Source organism: Phaethon lepturus, unplaced genomic scaffold (genome assembly GCF_000687285.1).
Source record: "Phaethon lepturus isolate BGI_N335 unplaced genomic scaffold, ASM68728v1 scaffold14612, whole genome shotgun sequence".
Taxonomy (NCBI): Eukaryota; Metazoa; Chordata; class Aves; order Phaethontiformes; family Phaethontidae; genus Phaethon; species Phaethon lepturus.
Genome location: NW_010525638.1, coordinates 17,401 through 29,731, shown reverse-complemented (window position 1 = coordinate 29,731; position 12,331 = coordinate 17,401). Strand labels below are relative to the sequence as shown.

At 37.2% G+C, this 12,331-nt stretch overlaps 2 protein-coding genes across 2 annotated transcripts in view; both read left to right on the top strand.

The window, feature by feature from the left end:
• The first annotated feature begins 4,407 nt into the window (after positions 1 to 4,407).
• On the top strand, positions 4,408 to 7,470 carry LOC104617494 (target of Nesh-SH3-like). Its single transcript, XM_010282827.1, has 4 exons — positions 4,408 to 4,532; positions 5,011 to 5,085; positions 6,740 to 6,814; positions 7,292 to 7,470. Exons 1-4 carry the CDS (start codon positions 4,529 to 4,531, stop codon positions 7,375 to 7,377), a joined length of 240 nt encoding a protein of 79 aa, XP_010281129.1. The 5' UTR covers positions 4,408 to 4,528; the 3' UTR covers positions 7,378 to 7,470.
• Positions 7,471 to 10,038: 2,568 nt separating this feature from the next.
• Positions 10,039 to 12,331, top strand: part of LOC104617495 (target of Nesh-SH3-like) — a gene marked incomplete at its 3' end in the record, with an annotated part of 14,549 nt that continues 12,256 nt past the window's right edge. Inside the window, exon 1 of the mRNA XM_010282828.1 lies at positions 10,039 to 10,078. Within this exon, the coding sequence (XP_010281130.1) occupies positions 10,039 to 10,078 (40 nt within the window). The remainder of the gene's footprint in view (positions 10,079 to 12,331) is intronic.

Below are 12,331 nucleotides of genomic sequence, written 5' to 3'. Positions count from 1 at the left end.
TACCTAGGTATCATTCTAGCTTAAGAAACCTCTGCAGTGCTGCAGTTAAGTCATACCACTGATGGAAACTACAACAGTTCAAGATTTTTTTTTTTTATATTATGTGGATATTACCAGAAGAAGAAATAGTAGTGACCTCTATGTTTCAAGCAATGATACAAAGTTATTCACAGCTTGTATCTGAACAACACACTTCAGTTGTTTGCACCATGTTTTTGAAGCTCTTCTAAGAGAAGCCTTTTAAAGCTGTTGCAGTGCATTTCCTTTATATACACATTTTCATCCAGATTAGATTAAGGATTCCCTTCAGTTGTATTTTGATTAGGAGGCTCCCCATCATAAATCTGACTGGCCTGTATAAGATAATCAGTGATTTCACTGAAGGGTTGTTACTGTTGTTTTTTAGGTAGCTAGATGTTTTAAAAAAAAAAAAAAAATTGAACTCTTTGCAACCATAAATCTCTGAGGGTAAATGCCCATTGCTGTTTTAAAACACCCCTTTCTTGATGTATATAGTACAGTGCTGAAGGTTGTTTTTAAGGGGGTGGGAGGGAAAGGGAGAGTCTCTTCATTATTCTGAGTATTTATTGACATTTTTTCCAACAGAAATCATTCCAACCTTCCATGAACCAGATACTACTATGATTCCTCATATTCCTGAAAGAACAAAGCCAACATTGGGTAATCATGTGTATTTCATAAATAATTACTCTATTTTCCATTCTTGTTAGAGAAGATATTTGTAGAGAGAGCTCATTACATGACATTAAAAACTAAAAATGAAGTTCTGCTCAGCTTCTAGATACTTGCTTGCCCTTTGGTCTTGATAAGGGTAATAATGCATGAGCTCATTTACTTTTGAAGGTTCATTTCCTCATCTTCTAGCCTATGCAGTCAGGATGATGTAATTACTTCAGCTGTTACATATTTTTCAGTAAAAAGGGACTTTATTTAAAGAGCAGGTAGTGATTCCTGTAATTTCTGCATCTGAAGTATGGATACTGTCATCATAAAATACTCTTCTGCTTCATTCATCATGGTATAATTTTACAGAAGAAAACCACAGAAAATCATGGAACCATCATAGAGTCATAGAACGGTTTGGATTGGAAGGGACCTTAAAGATCATCTAGTTCCAACCCCCCCTGCCATGGGCAGGGACAGCTTCCACTAGACAAGGTTGCTCAAAGACCCATCCAACCTGCCTTCAACACTTCCAGGGATGGGGCATCCACAGCTTCTCTGGGCAACCTTTTCCACTGTCTCACCACCCTCACAGTGAGGAATTTCTTCCTTCTATCTAACCTGAATTTACCCTCTTTGAGTTTAAAGACATTACCCCTTGTCCTATTGCTACATGCCCTTGTAAAAAGTCCCTCTCCAGCTTTCTTGTAGCCCGTGTTTAGGTACTGGAAGACTGCTATAATGTGTCCCCAGAGTCTTCTCTTCTCCAGGCTGAACAACCCCAACTCTCTCAGCCTGTCTTCATAGGAGAGATGTTCCATCCCTCTGATCAGTTTTGTGACCCTCCTCTGGACATGCTCCAACAGGTCCATGTCTTTCCTGCGCTGAGGGCTCCAGAGCTGGATGCAGGACTCCAGGTGGGGTCTCACCAGAGTGGAGTAGAGGGGCATAATTTCCTCCCTTGACCTGCTGGCCATGCTTCTTTTGATGTAACCCAGAATACAGTTGGTCTTCCGGGCTGCAAGTGCACACTGCCGGCTCATGTTAAGCTTCTCATCAACCAACACCCCCAAGACTCCAGGTGGGGTCTCACCAGAGTGGAGTAGAGGGGCATAATTTCGTCCCTTGACCTGCTGGCCATGCTTCTTTTGATGTAGCCCAGAATACAGTTGGTCTTCTGGGCTGCAAGTGCACACTGCCGGCTCATGTTAAGCTTCTCATCAACCAACGCCCCCAAGACCTTCTACTCAGGGCTGCTCTCAATCCCTTCTCTGCCCAGCTTGTATTTGTGCTTGGGATTGCCCCAACCCATGTGCTGGACCTTGCATTTTGCCTTGTTGATGTTAAGGTATCAACTGTAGCTTGGCATATACCAAAACAGACCAGCTATTTGAACCTCCACATCAAATACTAGTTCTTAAAGCCATCTTCTCTGGTAACTTCTAGTCATCGCTGTTCGGAAAACTTGCTTAAATACATGAAACATTATCTAAGAATTCTTTCTTCTTCACTTAAATGTCAGATGTGGCCCAAATAAGGGTCAATGAATCCAAGTAGTATTGGGCAGCAGGAGTACTGCTTGAGCAATCTTGTTAATAATCAGTTCTCTGTCCCCAGTTTCAGAGATAGACATTAACCATGATTTTCTGAGAATGAAATGACATCATTAATGAAGTATTAATAGCCATTTAATAATCTTCAAACTATGTTCTTTCTTTTTGAGGAATAGGAAATGAAAAAATGCTTTTAATCATGTTTCTATTTTAATATATATTCCCTGTGTCCATTGATACTTAGGTTAATATTCGTTTGATATCTCTTTATATAGCTTTATGAAGTTTATGTGCCCTGTTGTACACATTTGGGGCTACCTGATGCAATATTCATATGCAGAAAATGGTTCTTCAGAGCAAGGGGGATGAAGAGTGCACAGGCTAAGGCAGATATTTTGAGGACCTCTCACATTGGTGTGGATCACAGACTAGCAAGTGCTAAGATAGCCTTTTCCAATAAGTGATTCCTACATGGCAAGAATTTTTAATTGAACAGTATGAAGATAACAAGATTGAATAGTTCCCACATAAGGAAAAAGAACTTAATTTATAGATCAAGTCTGATCATAGAATCGTTTGGGTTGGAAGGACCTTTTAAGGCCATCTAGTCCAACCCCCCTGCAATGAGCAGGGACATCTTCAACTAGATCAGGTTGCTCAGAACCCCGTCCAACCTGACCTGGAATGTCTCCAGGGATGGGGCATCTACCACGTCTCTGGGCAACCTGTGCCCGTGTTTCACCACCCTCATCATGAAACATTTCTTCCTTAGATCTAGTCTAAATCTACCCTCTTTCACTTTAAATCTATCACCCCTTGCCCTATTGCAACAAGACCTGCTAAAAAGTCTGTCCCCATCTTTCTTGTAGGTCCCCTTTAAGTATGGAAAGGCTGCAGTAAGGTCTCCCTGGAGTCTTCTCTTCTCCAGGCTGAACAACCCCAACTCTCCCAGCTTTTTGTCACAGGAGAAGTGTTCCATCCCTCTGATCATTTTTGTGGCCCTCCTCTGGACCTGTTCGAACAGCTCCATGTCTTTCCTGTGCTGAGGGCTCCAGAGCTGGACGCAGTACTCCAGGTGGGGTCTCACCAGAGCGGAGTAGAGGGGCAGAATCACCTCCCTCGACCTGCTACAAAGGGTGCACTGAAAAATAGATCCTGTCCTGAGACACTCATGTATGGAGGATGTGGAAGATGTGAGCTACCACTGTCTATTTTTGTTCCATTACTTTACTGTGTGCTGTTCATTACTATATTCCTCACTGCTTCATCCAAAGCTACAAAATTGTATATAATTTTGGGGAAGTCTGTGTCAGCAGCCATTTAATTTGTTTTCCTTTCTTCACAGGATTTCTAACCGATTGATTTTCTGCTTTACCCTTACATAATTTGCCTTATTACAGATCAGATCATACTTACGTTCCTTATGTGCTATGAAAGCAGTGTATTTTATCAATTATTGTTCTGGGTGCTCTTTGTTTTTATTTCAGCTCCAACTGAAAAACAGTTCATTCATACCAAGCCAAAAACATCTGAAAAACCAAGAGTGCCACACACCAAACCTGGTAATGGAGTAATTCCTTTAATTTTATATTTGTGTTTAAATCATTCCTTCCCTTGGCCCCGTTTTTTTGCTTTTTAGCAGAAGTATTCATAGCTGGTTTTGTGCTGAAACAAATGCATTACACTTAAGTCAGACAATCCAAAATATTACAAAACTATACTGAAAATAATAGTAGGATTTGTAGTATAGCATCAAAAATGTTTTTCCTCCTTTCTATTACATATAGCAAATGATGACTAAAATGTAGCAATGTGGGTGTTGACAAATTTCACTGGCTAGATAGACTGAGTTCTCTTTGGTTAGTTCCAATCAAAGATGCTTCTTTGTGAGCACTTTTTTTTTTTTCAATCCATGAAATGCTACAGAACTCCTTTGCAATGTGCTTGTACAGTTAGCAACTGACATTGTGTGCTATACTGAAACAAAAGTAGGCTTAAAAACAGTTATGGGGGGCTGTGTCTCTTCCCATCTTTGTTATAGAAGAAATGTATAGGAGAAGTTAACAGAAGGATAACGATATCTGTCAGTACTTGATTTTTAAGATACTCTGCTGCTTTTTAGTTTGGGGCATTTTGAAAGTTTTAGAAATCATGCAAATGCTACTTTGTTTCTATTACAGTTTAATATTCTAAGATTCTTCACATTTTTCTCCTTAACAGCAATACATCAGACAACTCCACAACCAATTATTACAAAATCTTCTACTACCACTGAGCATTCAAGGGCAACAATGGGTAAATAAGTTTACTTAAAGTTAAGATGCAGGTATTTTTAATTTGCAATTGAGAAATTTCTAGAGAACATGCTCTGGTGTGGTATTTTGTGTAACATCATTCCATCCTTCATTCTGCTTACAGACATGCATGTTTCTTAATACAGATGAGTCTCAGTTCTGTCCTAGAAGTAAAGCAGAAATGGCCTACAGTTCATACCTGGTCAGAAGCCTGTATTTGTCAGACCTTCAACCAAATTCAGTGGTTTAATTTTTCTTTTAGAGCAAGAATTTTAGCCACTAACTCAACTTATCCTACAGCACAGTGCTAGGACTTTTCTGTGGTTTGGATAGTAATTTTGTTTCAGGTTCCAGAAAGCCATGGAGTTGTTGTTGTCTTTTTTTCAGGCATTTGAGGCATGCATTTTCTGTGGGCTAAATATGGCATTTGATCATGACTCCTGAAGAATACAACAATAATCTTTTTCCTTTTCTTTCAGCTCCAAAAGAAACACTGCTCATTCCTTCCAAACCCAAAACATCTGTTGGGCCAGAAGTACCACAGACCAAACCTGGTAATTTAAAGTCTGTAACTTTAAAAGTGTGATTGTGGCACTGCCTTAGTTACACTTTCTGCTGTTATTCAGTACCGCAGTCATGTGACGTGCATGATATGTAGACAAAAATTAGTATCATTAGCTCAGAGTATGTTAATAAATTATATCAAAGAGAATGCCCCAGAATTGCATCAATTTCCATGGAGAGAAGAAGTTAAGGTGGTTGGGTTTTTTAACATTTGTTTTTTGAATTGGTGGGTAGTAGCCATTCAGTTAATTTTAATAAAAATATACTGCTATAGGCAGCTTCACTAAGTTCTTTTCTTTTGAGAGATTTTATTACCCTAAATAGATTTGCTTCAATTGCTCAAGTACTTTTGAAACTCAGGTTACAGAATTTCAGTCCAAGATACTTAGATGCTAAGAGTATAGGTTCCTTCTTCCTATCAGTGATTTTGGCAGTAACTACAGTAGATTTAGGGATGCATAATTTTAGTGAAGGATGACAATACCTCAGCTTTACCCTGGGAGTGAACTATTTCCATAAAAATTACTAGGTAGGAAGGTTACAGGAGGAAAAAAAATTGTTAGGAGAGGAATGACAACATGGTTGTAAGAGCAGCTCCTAATCTTTCTTAGTCTCTAATCTAACCTCCAAACTTTATAATATCCAAATATATCCAAATACTATCCAATAATATCCAAATAATATCCAAACTGATAATATTTTAGTTTTAGGCAAATACATTAATGAATAGTTTTATAATTCCCCCCCCTTTTTTTCCCTTAGACTTCTAGCCCTTTTTATATAGCCAAAAAGAATTTAAGCAGAGACCCTATTCATTCAAGATCTGTGCATATATATTACTGTGAAAATCAAACTGAATAGTCCAGGAAAAAGATTTATTTTCTAAAGGCCCTATTTTGAAAGGTTTTCTGTTAAGTAAGCAAGTTAGATTCTAAGTCTTGGTTGAAGCCATTTCCAGTCATGTCATAGTTAACAAGTGTCATGTTTTGATACCACTACGAAGTTAGTTTGAGGTGGAAAACTTTAGAAAACAGAATTCATAGGTTTATTCTTTTCCTTTTAAATTTTAAGTAATTATAATGATTTATATGCAAAATAAAGTACCGTTAGGAAAGTTGCTAAAAACAAATGGCATTATTTAGCCACTGCCCATTATGCTAGTAAGTAGGTTACTTTCCAGCTTCCGTATTTTAACCTTATTTCTGAAAGACAGACATGTGTGTGCCTCTGCCTGCCAGTCTCTCCTTTTCATTCAGTAACTTAGATATCCTTCACTAAATTAAATACAAATTGAGTGAGGGAAGAATGTCTGAAAGATAAATACATTATTACAATTTCTAAAAATACATTTTTAGGGAAGTGCAAATTAATATACCCAGTGTGAGAAAGACCAAAGACTCTCAGAACTCCACCTTTAGGGCATTTGTTCTGAAGTTGCTGGGGGCCCAGCAGAATAGTTCCACTGTCAGGCTTTCAGCGTGAAAACACATCTAGACTAATCAGAACATGTGTTGGTTTCATGTCTGTTAAAATTGTCTTAGCAGATGTGTAGATAGGTTTTTAGGAAACAAAGGACACAGATCCTTGATGAAATCCAACTTCTTTAATTTCACTTCTCACAGAACAATGTCTTGTTTCTTGTAGCTCCAAGGGCAACGCACCTGGGATCAATTAACCTTATAACAGTTCATGTTGTTGATGGGTCCAAAATTACTTTGGGTAATGAGAATATTATGTCAGTTTATTTTTAATAAAACTTTCTCTGCTTTTGCTATACGGCTAAACTTACACTTTAATCAACAGAAGTACCTTAATATATCTTTATGTCATGTTCATTTGTTAGTTACATTCCACTGCACGTACAAAATGTTGCTGGTTTTAATTCTCCAGACATTTTTTCTTTCATGCAATTCTTTCTAGAAATAACTACTTCATGTACAAGGCTGAGGAATCGTATAAAAAGGCTTTACCTGATCAGCTTTTCTTCTTTTGTCTGACTTACTACGGATATATATCTTCCCAGTCTTGAAAAGTCTCTTATCTGTAAAAAGCATGATCTTCAGCCAGGTTTCTAGCAGTGACTCTTTTTGTTTAGGCTCTGCACAAAGATAGTTTGAATTGCCCTTTCACCTGTGGTGTCTTATGTTTAAAAGGAAATAATCTGCATTTGATAAGCAATAATATCTCCACTTTCAGTTCCCAATGAAACGTACCAGATTTCACCCAAGCCCAAAACTGTTCTAGCAACTGAAATTCCATGGTTCAATACAGGTAATTTTTAGGATTTTCTTAAGTTGTTGTATTGAGAGTCTGTAGATCTTAAGGAAAATCAGTACGGTTTAAGGTTTAATAGTCTGTTCGTTATTACCTTTAAAACTATTTAAAATACGTAACATGAAAATTTATTTTTCCCCTAATCAAATGTTTTTTGTTCATTGCTCTGAAGATCAAGGTTTAATCAGTATTGCCTCAAAGATGATATGAAGCTTTTAAACAATTAGTGCTATGTATTGGATCCTCACATGTACAGTGTTGCAAACTTAGATGTAACTGACTTCCACCTTTTTCCTTATAAAATATTAAATCTAAATCTGCATAAGTATTTTCTCTGACACTTCAGAGAGGCTGGATTAAGTGTTGTGGATAGAATGATCAAATCAAATAGCTAGCTCTATTTATTTAAAAATTTGAGTTACAGAAGTTGATAATTTGGCACAAGATGACAGTGACTACTGCTTATGCTTTCAGCTTTCAGTGTGATTCACAGATTCTGTAACAACTAAAATATCAACATTATTTGGCAAGTGAAAAGCAGCAATATGAAAAGGTTGAAGGCTTCTGATTTTAACCTTGATGGTGACACTATGCTTCAGCAGCCCTACACAGTGTCTGCACTGAATGCTTCCAGTTGTTTTCTCAGCAATATTTTAATGTTTCATGTTTTTATCTGAATATTTGATTGGGGGGGCCAGTTTGGAGTTTTATTTTGAGGTTTTTGTTTGTTTGTTTTTTACAGAACCTAATTAAATGTCTTAAGGCCATGGATACCTTGCAGAGCTAACTCTGTATCCATATACAGTTGGGTAACTGGCTGTAAATATTTTATATCTTTTCCTAAACTTAAATGTGAATGTAACTGGTCAGACTGCATGATGGAGTCATCTGACCGCTAAAGAAACTAGCATTTTCAGCGTGCATTTTGGATTGGAACTCACAGAATTCTCATATGTCCATTTTGCTGTATCGCATTGGTGCATGGACCTTTTTTCTGGCAAATCACATTGCACTATTGGTGTTCCTTTTACACGTAGCATTTAAACTGAACCTTATTTCTTTTAGCACCTCATAAAACACGTCTCACTTCTGCAAGACCAAAGCCATCTGATAAATCACAGACCAGACCTGGTAATAATTGTTTATTCAATTTGGGATGGGGAGGAGAATAATTAATTAATTAATTTCACCTATTCTCAGCGGAATTTTAAGTATTGCTGGGAAAAAAAGGGTATTTTTCTTTCAATTAATCACTCCAGAGGTAAAGCCTTTCCAAATCAGAAAAAAAGAAAACAAAACTGTGTGTATCATCACAGCAAGTTTTATTTTTTCTTCTCTAATGTGGAATTGTTGTCATCACATAAAAGTCTGTTGGGTTTTCTTCTCATGGAACTTTTTTTCTTTTTTCTTCTTTTTTCTTTTTAAACTCTCTCACAGCTCTTAGTAAAACCACACTAGCACCAGCTAGAACAAAAGCACCTGGACTGCCAAAGTGGATTGTGCCAACAACAGGTAGAGCTGCAGCTTTGGGGGTCTTTTAACTTACCAGTAAAAGGCGGGAATGTGACTTCCTCAAATCCTCTTGAGCCCTGCAAAATATTTTATTGTGTTTGATTACAGAAGTTAATTCCTCAGAGTACTGTATGTAATTGCTGCTACTGGTCATGCTATATATAATTCATAAGTGTCATTATGAAAATATATTGACACTCAGTGTAAACTTGCAGATAGATTATTATGCGGCTACTGTTTACTGACATTTTCTAGATGATAGGTCCAGAATAATGACTGGAAAACACTTTGTTGAAAAGGGTTACCAAGTTGTTCAAGTCCAAATCAGAAGGCTTGGTAAGAAAGCCTTAAAGCCAGATATCTTGCTACCTACTGATTATGCACATGGTGTGTTTGTGTCAAACCTACTCATATTCAGACTATGCGGTATTCAGGCTTGAGTACTTCAGCACCAAGAAAGCTCCAAGTTGATGGATGATAGAGGAGGGTGAGAACTATTACTTCAATTTACACATCCTTACATACGCAGACAACATATATCCCTAACCACAAAGATTTATTCAAAATACTGATTTGGTTGGGGGAAAAATAATTTATTCCTTTTCAGTTGTACTTGATTTTTCCATCAGTCAAAATAATGTTGTTAGTGCTAATTCATAATGAATCCATATTTTTTTATTTAATAAATCATTAATTTATTTAGATCAATACAAATGGTGCTGGGTTTTTTAATACCACCATTGCTTAATTAAATACAGAATTTTGAGATTTTTCATCAGTGATGCAAGTTTAAAATAATAAATAATAAAAATAAATAAATAATACACATATTCAAAGCAATCTTTTGGCTGTTCACCCACTACTAGCAGTGCTACTGTCCCATACTATTGCTCTGTTCTAACTAGGTTAGGATAACCTGAGTAATATAGCATCTACTCTACACATTCCTTTTTTTGTCTGTGTAATGTTTCTCTGTACTAGGGTTTCCAAGGTATCTTTGGCAATTTAATACCTGCTGTTGACCTTAGTATGATTTGAGCTACTCAGTCCTGTTACATAATTTTGAGAAGCCCAACATGTTTTTCAAAATGGCAAAACCTCAGAAGAGATGGTTGTATATTTAAATTGAATTAAAAAGAGACTGTTTAGAACATGACATGCTCCTCTGCATCCGCAGAGTGGATGCCTTCATTGGAGGTATGTGTTCTTTGACCTTGCATAGTCCTTCTGGCAAATGAAGTGAGCCCATTGAATTCCAGGACATGAGAGACAGTTACAGTATTAAATGACCAATGGTGGTAGTTGTGGGTCAGAAATTTTTCTTCTTTGCTTGTGTTGGCAGTCTGCTTATAAGTGAGCTTTCTAATCTCTGATTACCAAAATAGGCAGAATGCACACAGGTCTCCAAGAGTAGGTGGCTTTTGAAATCACATTATGAAATTATGCACAAGTACACAGTTATGTTAGACAGTATATTAAGCTTTTCCCTTCTCACATATAGTAGTAACCTTGGCAGATGTATTTGTAGATGAAAAAGAAGAAAAGAAAGAATTCATGCCAAGTAAATCAGCAGTATAAACATAATAGTAGACATGGAAATTGCTAAATGTAGTTTATTGTGCTTAATGCTATTGTAGGTGACTGATAAAGTTTTAAGCAATCTTACTTAAACGCTGCTGTTGGAGTGCCCACTAGTTGTCATTATTTCCGTGTCTTTATACTAGTGGCTGTTGCCAGGAAGAACTAGAGCTTCATTGTCGTAGGTGATGTCAAAAATCATCACAAGACTATTACCTTGCTGTGCCTGCTATGTGTACTCGCGAGCAAATAAGTACTTTCTTTTAGAATTCTTCTGGAAAATGATACATCTAGTAATATTTTACATTGCTCAGTTATGTAAGTCTTTTTTCTCCAAGTTAAAGAAGTGTCCTGAAGCTGTCTGTTACCTAGATTTTGTGTCCGGCCACTTGAGCCCTTTAAGTTAAACCCGGAGTCCAAAATACTAAGGAAGAGCTGACATTTATTATCTACTGTCAATTTCTTTGTGCCTCCAACCCTGCTGACATAGCAACTCATTGATATCTTTCTGTGAGTCTGCACTTTTCTTCTCAGAAGTGTAGAGAAATCACCAATGAATTTTGTACATTCATGACACGTTGAGAGAGGACTGCACCTTTTCGCAACTTTTCAGTCTGTACTTTCCTTGATAATCAATAAATGAAATCCCAAGCCTTCTGTAAAGCAGATACGTCACAGTGGCAAATGCCATGTCTGAGCCTACAGGGCTGTCTGGTCACAAAAACCATTTTGCACAACAAGAGGGTTCAAGTAATCAGTTAAAGAAATCTTCTATATTTCTCCTAAGAAATGTGCAATTACATATTGCAAACAGAATTCCTAAGTCTGCAGAAGACACTTAGAAAAAAGAACTCTACTAACCTGGAACCCTAAATCTTACCAGATGAGCAAAGACAAAAAATTTTCTTTTTCAGTAGGTGTTATTTTAGAGAAATTATAACATTTTAAGATATCTGGATGATTTTTGGGGGTGGGGAAGTTTATTTCTTCCATTATGAAAATGTGTTATTTTCTCTGGTTAGCTTATCAGAATCCTTAACTTACGATCTAAGCTGATCAGAATCCGTAACTGGACCGTAAGGAACAATATGTTTTCAGGCTTACCTTTAAACATTGCATCAGGTTTTCTTCCTCTGAAGAAGAGCACATTTACTGAAGAGCCACAGATACTCTGTTGTTTGAAGACCAGTTTGGATCTTTTAATTCCTTTCTGGGCTGGCACTGCTGTTGAATGTACTCCAGTTCTTCTTCCTGATTGTGCTCATTAGCATCAGTGCAAAGATATTTCACCCCATGCAGAGTGTGCTTGGCAGCTGCAGAGCCCAAATGATAAGCAGTGGAATTTGGTTTTTCCAGCAGCAGCACATGGGATTGTGGCTAGTTTCCTGGCAGGCTTTTCAGTCTCCTGGCTAGCTGTAGTGCCAGGTGGTAAACTTGACTGTGGGAAAGAGGCAGGCATTGCCTCCTCATGACTAACACTCCTTTAATTTTTTACCATGTTTTAGCCATTTTCTCTAGAATTTCATTTTATTGAGATGGCTTTTCGTATTTGTCTTAGTGTATGTAGCTTACCTTACTCAGTTGTTTGGGGGTTTTTTTATTTAATCCTAACCATTTAAAAACTGTTCCTGATCTATGAAGCTTCCAGACAACCTTCAGGAAACAAACTTTGAGCAACATTTCCCCCTTGTGAATGAGAGAGGTAGTTGGTTTTCATTATAATAGCCATTAACTTTGTGTTCTATTTTCTTATTTTTGAAACTGTGGGTGTATAGCCAAGTTCTAGAGGAACTTGAGTATTAAGGTATTTCAGTTTGTTTTATCAAGGGCGCTTTTTCCAGTTCTTTCCTTAAAATGGTCCACCCTTCTAAC